We start from the raw sequence: 14,356 nt of genomic DNA on the forward strand, positions 1-14,356 counted from the left end.
CTGTACTACAGTACATCAACTGTCCTCAGTGTTATCACTGTGTTCTCTGTGGTGTTACATAGGACTGCAGGTAACATTATTATCTGTCCTCAGCGTTATCACCGTGTTCTCTTTGTTGTTACATTGGAGTGCAATTGTACAGTACTGTACTAGTGTTTTACCAGTCACTGATAATGGAGATGGGTGGGTTGCATTAGCAGCAGGAGGAGGAGATGCCGAACAGGAGATCACGTTGGTTCAGCAGCAAGGTCACATTGGCCGACACAAGCCGGTGTTAGTAGAGGCAACCAATGCTACTAGAGAAAAAATGTTTTTTTTTTGTTTTTTTTTTTAAAAGCCAAAAAGCCTTACTCAACATGGGCCTTGGTAGAGGTCAATGCTAGTAGAGATTTTGCTGTACTTAAAATTATATATCAAAGTGTTTACATAAGGACAATTGATCCTATAGCTGTAAATATCACACAATCTATACCCCCTTTGTATCCTTATAATGACAAATCTGGGATAAACTGCGCTCTTGATTGCAAACCTTTACTTTACAGACAGTGTAACGGAAGGAATGAACGCAAGAAACCTGGGCTAAAGCCCTAAATCGCTCATTATCAGCATGAAGATGTTGTGCTGAGCATTGCTGAGCAACAGATGAATAGTTGTTGACCGGCTACCTAGGATAAAAGTTGTGTTTAAAATAAGGAAGGCAGAGAAAGAGAGAAGAAAAATGAAGGAACATGTCTGAACAAGTGTGCTGTGCGCTGTGAATGGAGAGCTGATCTTTCAAGACACAACGGCTGCTGCCTGGGTGATGTCAAGGCTTCCGCTAGTAGGGAATGGTAAACACAGGCAGGAGGTTTGCCACGCTGCTCTCCCACAGCTCACTAATCCCACAATTCACACTCTGACTTCAGCACAATACTGCCATCTTGTGCACACAAGTGGAACAGGTTTAAAAAAATAAATAAATAAAATAAAATTCCAAACTTACTAAAGCTTGCATGAAAATGAGACAGACTATAGGCTGAATATGGCAATATCAGGATGAAGAAGGGAGTGAACACAAGTGTCTGGGTGCTGGATCTTCCCTTAGAAGATAAAAAGGAATTTATCGGCACTTCATCCTTTTCATTTCAGTGAAAATTATAGAAAACTATCAGATTTTAACTTTTAGGTTGCAGTCCTATAGAAACAGTAACTTCTGATTGAAGCATGTGGATGAGACTACTTGCTTGTACTATAAAGTGCTGAGATTTTTCTGCAGTGCTAATGCTATGTGGGAACATACCTTAGAAGGGACACAACGATAGAACAGCTCCACAACTGGAACCACAGCTTCATGGTGATGTTTAGGCTGGCTGACCCAACCATGCAACAGATGTCCTTGGCTGGATGATGGAAACTATTTTTCCCCCATAACTGCCATTGCTTCAAATCATCTCCTTAAAGCGGCTTTCTGGGAGTAAGATATTAAATTGCTTATCCTCAAGACATATCGATATCCCATTGTTGGGGGTCCACTTCTTGTAACCATGCCAATCAGCTGTTTGAAGTGAGCAACACAGCCACTCCACAGCATAGCGGGCACAGCGCCTGGTATAGCAGCTCAACCCCTTTCATGTGAATGGGACTGAGCTACTCATAGGCTATGTGACCAACGAATGCTACGTCACAGGCCAGAGAAGAGAGGCAGCGTCACAGCAGCCTCCGCATACAGCTGATCGTGGGGGTCTTGAGCAGCGGACCTCCATAAATTTGATATTGATAACCTAATCTGATGGCTTAGTCGCAGAAAACCACTTTAAATAAATGTGTGACCTGAAAAATTGTGCCCAGAAATGAAAAAAAAAATGTACAACTCGCAACTAAGCCATTTTTGTACATCTAAAATACTTGTATAGGCGAAGGGATTAACAAACTTTCTATCCCGAACATAAAAGAGCCACATGAAATAGTTGCTTTATAAAGTTACGCCGTCTAATACTACCAGACTATTCCACTATGTCTGTGGCTAATCAAAGACCTGGTTGATGAAAAACTAATTCTTCAAATGTCTCCCCTGCAGCTTGTATAACATGAAGAGGACTTTCTATAGGAGTCGGAGAAGAGATCTGGATTTCCTGCCTGTATGATATTAAACAACCCAAACAAAACCACAAACATTCCTCCTTTTCAAGTCTTGAAGCTGGGGAATGCCTCTGGCGAAAGCCGCTTCTTTCTTAATATAGCAGTGAAACAGATTCTGGAGCTGATTAGGCTCCGACGTCTGCTTACAACACAAAGCTCACACTTCACAGCTTCAAAGCCGAGTGATTTGTATCTCTCCACTACCTCCAAGTGCCCAAATGGCTGGGTATCATGTTTGCACTTTTCATCTGAAGTGACCTCTCAAATGCTCATATCGTTCTCTTGGCTCCCGTTAACCCCGTACTGACTCGAGAAAATGCATAATATAAAATTGTAAGCAAATAAAATACAAGCAAGCTGAAGGTGTGCAGATGTGGCTAAAAGTGTAGGCTTAGAACAAAACAAAAAAAAGGGACTCTGTCACAAGGTCCATCTGGCTGCCTCGACTGCAGGCAGTAGTAGTCTGGACGAGCGCCTACATTGCAGGGATGTAGGTTTAGGAAAAAAAAATCCTTTAAAAGAGCAGCCAGGAACGAGGGTGGCCCTGCTGACTTTCCTGCCCGGATGGGCTAGATTGACACGTGTTGCCCTATACACAAACAGGGAGAGAATTGTCAATCTGGCGATCTAGCAGAGTAATGAAGGTGGAAAGAACGAACGTGGTGCCGGATTCCCTTTACAGGTCTGCCCCCTGGAAGCTGATGGAGTATCCCTGTAAATATTGTATAAGCGCTGTAAAGGTATAGACATATATAGCAGTGGTCAACAAACAGCGGTTTTAACCACAAAACTGTGCAGCCATTGTATGTGGACTATGGGTTTTTCAAACTGTTAGTATCCACAGTAAAGCCACCTGTCCACGGCCGCAGGGGAGAGCATTAAAAGGTCTCCATGATGAGCCTATAATAATGATGGGCTCACTGCAGAAAATCGTGGCATGCCACGATTTTAATCAAATGAGCGGAAAATTGCTATTATTTTCCGCTTCTGTGCAGTAAGCTGCGCTTTCCATAGTTATCCTATGGAAAGCGTGTCATACGAGCTCCGCGTGCAATGTATCGCCGCGGATCTCGCTACGACACCTCACCCCTGGACGGCCAGCCTAAGGCCGCCTGCACACAGGCGGAAATCCCGCGGCGGGATTTCCCGCAGGATTTCCGCCGCTCAAAGCCTGCATAGGAGTGCATTACAATACGCACTCCTATGCAGACGGCCGCGGTTTGGCTGCGCGAAATGTCGCGCGGCAAACAAACCGCGGCATGTCCTATTTTTGTGCGTGTCTCGCAGAGCCTCGCACAGATACGTCACTCACCCAGCCGCCGGCTCCGGTCTGCGCATGCGCCGGCTGCCCGGCAGCTGGCACATGAAAGAGCCAGGGCCGCCGGGCGCGGGTGAGTACGCGCTGCTCTCTGCAGGCGCTCGGGTCGGGTCCCACGGCGAGAATTCTCACCGCCGGATCCAACCCGCTCGTCTGCAGTCGGCCTTAAACTCCTGTTAACCCACCACTACATGTGTCTGTATCCTTACATTTATTACACAAAACAAAATAGCTTTTAATGCTTGAAAAGAGCTTTACTAAAAGTCACAAGTTCTTCTAAACATCGTTTGTTTTTTTATTTTGTGCAGCCGTCACCCCTCTTGAACAGCTTGTGCAGCGGTACGGCCCACGAGGTGACGAGCACTGGAAGGACATTTATCAGGGGGTTCATTTGACACAACATACTTTGCTCTCTAAGAATGTCTGTTTCAGTAAATAATCGTATTCCCCTAATATAATGATTTTGGAGCAACTTTTCTGCATTGTGCGGGTCCTCTGTTATACCTCTTGGAATTTATGAATACACTGACAACTGGGTGTTACTAGTTGGGGGTGTGTCCCTACACAGGCTGACATTGTCCAATCATTGTGAAGCACAGAAACAAGTTTGGGTGGTGCATATATACACACACACACATACACACTGGAAAAGGTGCTGCAGCGGGAGGCTGTAGGCGTGATGTGAACAACTGAGGAGGTGAATGAAGAAAATTCAATAAAGACTCAATCCTTCGACAAATCACTTGAAATGTGTTATAAATAAAGAGAAGTAGGGTTAATATTCCTGTAATATCTAACATCTGATCACTGTAGCCAATCAGAGGCTGCAGTGGTCAGGTGACGTTCTCCTGGCATCAAGGCTCCCAAGATCTGAGCACTGATACCAGGGTAATGGCACGTGACCAGGGCGGCCTCTGACTGGCTGCAGTGGTCAGGTGGTAGCAGTTCCAAAACTAAGACTAGAAGGACCGTGAGGCTTTAGTGCTGAATCAAGGTGGCAGAAGATGGGCAAGTAGTGCTGCTTTTATTGTTTTAGTAGGTCTGGATCAATTGTTTAAATAATATCTTCACACATGGATAACCCATTTAATTCTAGGGATATCATTGTCAGATAATTGTCAACATATCAGATAACCTGAACTTACTACACAGCACAACAAACACAAAATATAGTATTACACACATCACAGACAAAAAAAAAAACAGGTACTACATAGTTCATGGAAAAATGTAAGTACGCCCTCTTTGAACTCTACAGTTTCACATATCAGAACATTAGATAAAAATCTGGTCTTAAAATTAAGTAAATACAACCATAGATGACGACCACCACATAAATAAGGACACAGTGTAATTTGTTGAAAAACACTAGGCCAAAATGAAGAACAATGTGTGAAAAATTAAGTCCACTCTTAATGCTTCCATTGGAATTAAGAGAGCAAGTAGCAGCCAGGTGATGCTATACCTGTGATTAATTGATCATCAAGTGTGACCACTTCTATAAAAGCAGACTTATGGCAGTTTGCTGGTCTGGAGCATTCAGGCACGTGTTAACACAATGTCAAGGGGGAAATACATCAGCAAGTATTGCTGCCCATCAATCTGGGAAGGGTTATGAGGCAATTTCCTAACATTTTGGAGTCCATCATTCTACAGTGCAAAAGATTATTCCCAAGTGGAAAACATTCAAGACAGTTGATAATCTTCTTGGAAGTGGATGCAAATTCACCCCAAGGCAGAACTATGCAATACTCAGAGAAATTACGAACAGCCCAAGAACTACATCTCAGACTCTAAAGGCCTAAGTTAGCATGCTATTTGTTTGGGAGGGTTGCCAAGAGTAAGTTGCTTCTTTCTAACAAAAAAACCCCAAAAACAATCACAACAACTTGGCAGCATGGCTAAGTATTGGAAGGTTGCATCTGAATAAACTGCAAGATTTCTGGAATAACGTCCTTTGGGCAAACAAAACCAAAGTGGAGATGTTTGGCCATAATGCCCAGCGCCACATTTGGCAAAAACCAAACACAGCATATCCGCATATATGCCTTATACCACCTGTCAAGCAAGGTGCTGGAGAAGTGAGGATTTGGGCTTATTTTGCAGCCAAAGTCGACTATGAACTCCTCTGTAAACCAAAGTATTCTAGAATGAAATTTGAGGCCATCTGGACAAAAGCAAAAGGTTGTCCTGTTATATGACCCAGTTTCAGACAATGATCCCAAACACACAGGCAAATGTACATTAGAATGGCTGAGAAAGAAAAAAAAATTAAGGCTTTGCATTGACCCAGCCAAAGACCTCAACCCAACTGAAGTGCTGCGACGGAACCTTGAGAGTGGTGCATACATGAATGCCCACAAACCTCAACAACCTGAAGCAACATTGTAAAGAAGAGTGCGCCAAACTTCATGCAGAACAAGGTGAGAAGCTGACAGTCATACAAAAAATGATAATCTCACACACTGCTTTTGCATTTTAGCCTAGTTTTTGTTAAATAATGACAAGGCATAAATCATGTGGTCGTGTTCATCTAAGGGCTTATTCCCACGTGCGTATATCGGTCGGCATTTTCACGTCCGGCCGATATACTCTTCCATCTAAACAGTCCCCCCTTCCCTCCCAATCACTGGCTCGCTGCCTCTTTCCTCCACTCCAGCGTTTGCAATGGGAGGGGGCGGAGCTAAGTCGATATACGCACGTCTGAATCAGCTCTAAGGCTGTATTTACCTCATTTTAAGACCTAAGGACCAGATGTTTTTTTTTATTATGAACTTGTGTGAAAAAACTAAAGCACATCCGTTTTGAATTCTATGGCTTTACCTAGGTGAATATCTAGAGCGGACAAAAAGCCTGCAGGGTGAACAGTACAACAACATATGATTTCTAGTCAAGGATTTAAAGAAAAAAACAAAAAAAACCCCACAGTGCTAGGGATTGGGAAAACAAAAGCATCTGATAAAAATCGCTCAGCAACAGCCATCATAAAACAGGGTTACAGCAAAAAAAATCATAAATGTAACATAGCAACCCTAGTAATTATCATCAGCAAGGAGTTCAACACACAGCAGACATGTCTAGGCAAGTGTATTGCAAGTCACCACCACACTATTTCTAGGAAGCACCATTGCGCGGACATGTGGCATGAACAAACTTGGCCAGTCTGATAATCAGAAAAAACAAACACAAAAACAACTAATTCCTAGATACCAGAAGGAGCACCCCATTACCCAATAAAGCACAATTAGCAGTTGTCCCCAAAGCTGGGAATTGAGCCACCCAGCAATTTCAGGCATGTATTGTTATCAGAAGTATAGAATACTGACGATGGTACGGAGATTAGCAGAGTCCTGACCATTCCCATCACCTCCCCGCATCCGACAACAGCAGCGTGTCCTGGCCTCCATAACAACTTGTCCAACTCTCCTCTGCCTAGATATCACATTATTAAAGGGGTTATCCCGCGCCGAAACGGGTTTTTTTTTTTCAATAGCCCCCCCCCCCGTTCGGCGCGAGACAAACCCGATGCAGGCATAAAAAAAACAAACCGTCCAGTACTTACCCGAATCCCCGCGCTCCGGCGACTTCTGACTTACCTTGTGAAGATGGCCGCCGGGATCTTCACCCTCGGTGGACCGCAGGTCTTCTGTGCGGTCCATTGCCGATTTCCAGCCTCCTGATTGGCTGGAATCGGCACGTGACGGGGCGGAGCTACGAGGACCAGCTCTCCGGCACGAGCGGCCCCATTCAGAAAGGAAGAAGACCAGACTGCGCAAGCGCGTCTAATCGGGCGATTAGACGCTGAAATTAGACGGCTCCATGGAGACGAGGACGCTAGCAACGGAACAGGTAAGTGAATAACTTCTGTATGGCTCATAATTAATGCACAATGTACATTACAAAGTGCATTAATATGGCCATACAGAAGTGTATACCCCCACTTTGTTTCGCGGGACAACCCCTTTAAGATCAGGATTCTGATGAATATCAGAATTCTGCTTAAAGGGGTTGTCCCGCGCCAAAATGTTTTGTTTTTTTTCCAACCCCCCCCCCCGTTCGGCGCGAGACAACCCCGATGCAGGGGTTAAAAAAGAACACCGGACAGCGCTTACCTGAATCCCCGCGCTCCGGTGACTTCTTACTTACCTGCTGAAGATGGCCGCCGGGATCTTCTCCCTCGGTGGACCGCAGGGCTTCTGTGCGGTCCATTGCCGATTCCAGCCTCCTGATTGGCTGGAATCGGCACGTGACGGGGCGGAGCTACACGGAGCCCCATTGAGAAAAGAAGAAGACCCGGACTGCGCAAGCGCGTCTAATTTGGCCATTAGACGCCGAAAATTAGTCGGCTCCATGGAAACGAGGACGCTAGCAACGGAGCAGGTAACTGAAAAATTTCTTATAACTTCTGTATGGCTCATAATTAATGCACGATGTACATTACAAAGTGCATTAATATGGCCATACAGAAGTGTATAGACCCACTTGCTTTCGCGGGACAACCCCTTTAAGGCCCAATGGCCACAGGCAGATTAGAATTGCACTTGAACTGCGGATCGAGCCTAGCATGGAAAAAACGCAGTTCAAGCTGCCCACAGGGAACCATGGGTGTCTGCACTTCAATTTATACATGCAGATTTGTATTCCTTATCCCGCATGCGGAAAACAAGATCGCAGCATGCTCCATTTTAGTGCAGTTCCTGCACGGGCGGTTTCCATCAAATCAATGAAAGCTGTGCAATCCGCTGCCAGTCCGTAGTTGACACTGCAGATGGGCCGTGGATTTAGCAGGAGTTTAGAAAAAAAAAAAAAAAAAAGGACTGCCCGTGTGCCGGCCGGCACTTCCGCAGTACAGAAAAAAAGATTCGGACAGGTATGCAGGGCCCTCGACTGTGGGCAGAGTCAGATTTCGCTGCGGGCTTCTGCATGTGGAATCCGACCCACCCGAGGACATGAGGCCTAACTGAAGTGCCAAATTAATTAAATTAATAAGACTCATTAGTCAGCCCTACGTCAAATTATATATTTGACCAAAAATATTCAGGATAATGCAGCTATACCCTTTATATGGGATAATAGTATATCAAAATTGTCATGCTGGCAAAAGTTTGACAGAATTCTTTTAAGATTTCAATTTTTTAAAGTGTTTTTCTGGAGCCTCTATTTAATGATGGAAAAACATTATTAAACTCCTGATGTGTCAAAGTGACAAGTCAAAAGTTTTGATTCATGAGGGTCCAAGTGTGGAGACCAGGGGCGTAGCTAAAGGCTTATGTACCCGGGTGAAAAAGTTTATCTTGGGGCCCCCCAACTTCTTTTAACCCACTGGAGATCTCCACTGATTGCTCATTTGACCATGATTAGCTTTCCTCCGAGAGATGAGTGAGCAGTGTACAGGCTCAATGGAAACTCTTGAGTTCCAAAGCAGCACAACACTCACCCCACTTATCAAAACTTCTGACAGATCACTATGCCATGGCAAACGTTTGCTGAAAGTTTAATATGCTATATTAAAAAACTAGCGGTATAGGGATAGCGATACATCAGTCTCAATGACAAAGGCTTAAACCATGGCTCCTGCACTTCAGCATTGTCACAGGAACATTATGTGGATCATAACCAATGCCTAAGTGGAGCTATCTGAGGCAATTAAGATATGGACAGTTATTTGGATCAATACACACACAGGATCCTTGCAAGTTAAACATAAAAGAGAATGTTTCAGATGTAAAACAAAGTGTGATTGTGGGTGGCTGGAGGGGGAGATAGAGTTGGTTAGGTTGTTAAAAGAAAAACTTTAAGGCTGTATGCCCAAGGACAGAAATTCTGCGGTGGGAATTTCCGCAAAATTTCTGCTGTGGCACGCTGTCATTTTATGCAATCCTATGCCAACAGCCGTTTGACTGCGTGAAAACTCGCGCGGGATTTAAATCGCGGCATGTCCTATTTCTGTGTGAGCCTCTGCATCACTGCTGACTTGCTGGCTCTGCTCTACGCATGCGTGGCTGTGTGCAAGCTGGCACATCGCAAAGTGGTGGGAGAAGACGCCGGACGGGTAAGTTTGAGGTCAATGCCGGGACATGGGTGAAATCCCGCTGCGAGAATCTCACAGCGGGATTCCGACCTGGCAATGGGCAGGAGGCCCATGGCAGTGTTGGACTTCGCCAACGGAATATCGCAGCAGAGCCTGACACAGCACCCCCAAAGACCCCATACTCCCCTTTCAGGATACGCCGCTCGGTGACGTGTAAACATGTGATACTTCCACTGTGCTCACAGCGGAAGTATTGCATGACGGGCGGCTTTCATTGACTACAACGGAAGCTGGCCGCGCATTTTTCTGTGGCAATTAGAACATGCCTCGATTTCTTCCACGCTGCAAAATTCCGCAGCATGAACATTGAAAGGCAGAAAGCCATTAGGTTCAATAGACCCTAATAGCTGCGGGATAAAGCAGCGGATTTCCGCCGCGTGAAATGCGACAGAAATCCGTTCATGGGAATTATCCCTAATAAAGAGCATTTAATTAAATAACAAAAAAAAAGTGTGATAAATGTTGGTAGACTACAACAGATATTGTATAAGTGGTTTCAGTACTCTTCATATACATATCGTCCAAATTCCGGATCGAACAGAACAGTTGTGGATTTTGGGAGCCGTCCTTGGAAGCCTGCCACATGTCCTGAAGTGTCCCTTACTTTACCCGCTTGCACATAATGCAATGGAGAGGAACAGAGTGAGCAAGGGTATTATGGCCCTTCCACAAGGGATGATAATCCTTCAAAATTATTCTAATTCTAGCACTCCTGTGGGAATTTGAACAATAACTGTCCAGTGTAAGTGAATGCAGCGACTATACGACAGTTCAGGGTAAACCGCAATTGTTGACTTGTGAACAACGGTCTGCTTACAGTGAATGCAGGCAGGCAGAGGGAGAACACATCCTGACCCTCTCGGCCTCCATGCCGGCAGCTCTGTGAGTGATGCCAGTGCTCCTCTGCAACATCATAGGAGCGAGCATCACTGGAAAGAGCTGCCAGGCATTGTTTGCCTGACAGCTTGTCCTATATAGACCACTAGCTGAATGGCAACATTTGGGTTGAAGTCGTCCTTTCTGCAATGTGTTTTGCATACCCCGTAAATATGCCCACCCCCCCTCCCCCCACCCCAAGGGTGATGTTAACATGTACTGGATTTTCTGTGGAAATTTACTGCAGCAAATCCAGAAAAAAACACCAGGAAATTACAATCCTTACAGATGCCAGTAATCACAGGGATAAGATAACTGCAGTCACATACGTACTTGTCCTATAGATCTCACTACTTAACATACTTGGACACTGCAGGATTCGCAGTAAATACCGTTTATAGCATGCTATAGGAAATCGATTGTTCCTGCACACAAGCGGAAATCAATTGCAATTTCTGCTCACGGAGGAAAAATAGCAGCATGCTCTATTTTTGCAAAGATTCCGTGCGGACAGCTTCCATTGAAGGCAATGGAAGCTGTCTGACCCAGGGCTCTTCCAGAAATGACATTGCGGAAAGGTCACAGGTACCCGCGTCACTGCCTAGCGATGGCGCAGGAAAAATATTTGAAAGAAAAATCTGTTCTGCGCATGTCCGGCAGCGAGCCGCCAGGTTCATCCGCAGTACGGATGAAAAACGAAAGAACACAGGTACATAGGGTCGGTCGCAATCAGAGTTGGAATCCGCTGCGGGAACCTGCATGCGGAATCCGTCTCTGCCATGGCCAGGAGGCCCTAAAATAAGTCCATTTCCCAACATTCCAGGATGTTATTATAATGTCCATAACACCTGACATTACTAATATGCATGCTGTTGTATCACTAAATCACAAGATACATTTTGGGTGCATAACGTTTTCTAGAACTACTATCCATCAGAGACAGGATATCAGTTGCCAAATATTTCATAGGTTTGGTTACCAGAAGCATCTTCATGTCCAGTCTGCATGAAACACGTGAGTATAAAGTACTTGTACAATTATGTAACATCTGCTAAAAAGTCCATCTAGAAAAAGGCATTTCTTCATTTAAAAACAAGCCTGCATTAACTACAACGAACAAGTGCTTTGGAACAGTTTCCCCAAAATGCAGATGTTTCACCTCAAAGAAAAGTAATTCAAGTGCTTGGTCTGCAATGAATCATGGGAAGCGAAGGCATGCAATATTAAACTTACTTAGATCTTCTGCCAGTTGGACCCTCTTCCCAGTAAGCAGGTTAATCTTTTTACCATTGTCTTCAGCAAAATCTTCCAACACCTCCTTTACATTCTTCTCCAAGCGCCTGACTGTTTGAAAGAGACAGAACAGAAATGGGTGACTAGTAAGAATAAATCGTCTAGTCAATCGGTAACCATATAATATACACAGTAGTGCTACTGAGTGGGCCGCCTCTTTAATGGCCAATAGTATCATCATAAGGAAATAATATACATTCTAAAAGAGCCACAAACAAGGTCTTGGAGAAGCAGCAATGAGGAAAATGTCCTATAGCGCAAAAAGTAAAAGGTGGGCACCACCGAAAAACAAAAATAAGTTGCACTACAAGTCCCACAATAATGAATGCACAAAAAGGATGTGAGCGAACAAGGCGGCACACTTACATTTTGTAAGAAAAAAAAAAATTTGAAATATGCCAAAAATAGTGGAACCTATAAAACACCCACAAACCAATTGAAAACATTTACAAATCATCAAATAGCAGCATACAGGAAAAAAAAGCACCCCTATACTAAGAGTGATCCCCATACACCATATCCCCAAAAAACCATATCACTTTCAAAGTTCTGGAAAGATATTAAATATTACGCATATAGGACCTCCACAAATAGTACTGACAGATCAGTGTTAGTGGGCCGGTCAGATTGGAAGTCCCATAAAGGGGTGCAATGACAAGTATGTCCCCAAAGTGCAGGCGCAAAGGAGTAGAAACAGGTGCCAAACTATTAAACCGCTTTAGGCCCAATCTAAAAATAAGGATTTTGTCTAAATGGACACCAGAAAAGGTTAATTGAACAGGATGGTAATATAAAGTAAAAAAACTGAGAATTCTATCATCAAGGAGACTTTTAAATATTGGTATCACTCACACTAGATGATACAAAACAATTCCCAGGAATTCACATATACACAACCAACCAAAAGAGAAATACAAAAACAGCGTAATACGATACCCAGTATATCCAAAAAGCCCCCCATCCAAGTACTGTGCAGCCCCAACCATCCTTAGCTATCAAGAACAAACAGGATGAAGACTATCCCAGATAATGTGGCCAGGGCAGGGATAGCATGGGAAAGTCAGGGGAATACAAGGTAATAGAAATACATCAAATGGTGGAATGGGAGTTTACAAAAAAAAAAAAAAAAAAAGCATAATCTAGTAATCCCCAACTGATAATCCCAAAAGGAATGCTGTACAGGCCCAACCTTGGTTAGTTACTAATGCTGATTTTACATAGAACAAGCTATTGGGCAGACGATGCCCGGCAGCTCGTCCCAGTGATGCTGTTATATGGGAGCGAGTATCACTGGCATGGGTCGGGCAACGTTCTCCCACCGCCCGCCTCCATTCACTGTAAGCCACAGGTGTCAAAGACAAGGCCCGCGGGCTGAATCCGGCCCGCCGCCTCATTTTCTGTGGCCCGCCGGCTGTGCACAAAATTCCCTCACCTCCATGCTGCTGTCAGTGGGCGATCTATCGGCTTGTTCTGTCTAGTGCAGACAGTAATAGAGGAGTGCTGATAGCACACTGACAACGGCTGCGGAGGAGGGAAGAAAACTACAGAGTACATGATCTCTGCAGCGAAGAGAGCCACGCTGAGGAGGAGCAGCTGCAGGGTGAGAGCTGGTCAGCACTGACCTCCTCTCACCGGCCCTAACTCTATTCATGGCTGCAGGCCCGGGGAGCTACGCGATGATGCGTACAAGGGGGCGGAGCCAAAACGCCGATGCTTCCAAGACCAGCCGAAGGGAGAAGATGCATCTGCGCAAGCGCGTCTAAAAAAGCAAGAAGACACCGAAGTTAGACGGAACCATGGCAACGGGGACGCTAGCAACGGAGCAGGTAAGTGAATAACTTCTGTATGGCTCATATTTAATGCACGATGTATATTACAAAGTGCATTAATCTGGCCATACAGAAGTGTATAGACCCACTTGCTGCCGCGAGACAACCCCTTTAAGGACCAGTCACTTTTTAGGGATTTTACCCATGTGGTAGTTTTACTGCCCTCTTTTTTTCCCCTTAGCTATCAAAATTACTTTTGCTGCGTTTTTTTTTTCCTGTAACATATAGGGCGATTTTTAAAATATCTTTTTCACTGACTTTTCTTCCCGTTTTTAAGTTTTATTGTGGGCAAAAAGCTAAAAAAATAAAAATAATTTTTTTTAACATTTATAGTTTTTCTTTTAACTTCGTATATTTACACAAATAAATTATGGGAATGGGTTCCTCATTTTGTTTCGGACGTTTTGATATATAGTATGCATGGATTTGGTTTACAGGGCACATACAGCGATTGTTTTGGTTGGTGTCGGCTTTGAGTTATTTTCTTTCTTCTGTATATATTGTTGTTGTATTCTGTAATTTTTATTTACTGATGTATGCAATTATGTGTTTTTTACTATCTATGTCCCCCATGATGTCATAGACCTCTGGGGAACATTTTTTTTTTTTTTATTTGACACTTTCCCACTGTAGCTGAGGCATCCATAGGAGCCCCAGTTACAGGGGAAAATATCCCCTATAGCGACAGTAGTCACTGGCAGAGCTAGGCTCCTGACCCCCTGGCTCCTGTAGTGGAAGTTACACTTCCGCTTTCACTTTCTAGTACACAGCGCTCATTGAGCGGGTTAAAGTCTATGGGTGCATAAAACCCGACATGAGTACAAGTGTTAC

General features: G+C 44.3%; 1 protein-coding gene across 8 annotated transcripts in view; it reads right to left on the reverse strand.

The window, feature by feature from the left end:
- The window catches only part of OPA1 (OPA1 mitochondrial dynamin like GTPase), an 89,199-nt gene that overhangs the window by 12,047 nt on the left and 62,796 nt on the right, over positions 1 to 14,356 (reverse strand). For all 8 annotated transcript variants that reach the window (XM_066601866.1, XM_066601850.1, XM_066601858.1 and 5 more), the window contains one exon: positions 11,637 to 11,747. In XM_066601866.1, coding sequence (XP_066457963.1) covers positions 11,637 to 11,747 — 111 coding nt within the window. The remainder of the gene's footprint in view (positions 1 to 11,636; positions 11,748 to 14,356) is intronic.

Source organism: Eleutherodactylus coqui, chromosome 1 (genome assembly GCF_035609145.1).
Source record: "Eleutherodactylus coqui strain aEleCoq1 chromosome 1, aEleCoq1.hap1, whole genome shotgun sequence".
Taxonomy (NCBI): domain Eukaryota; kingdom Metazoa; phylum Chordata; class Amphibia; order Anura; family Eleutherodactylidae; genus Eleutherodactylus; species Eleutherodactylus coqui.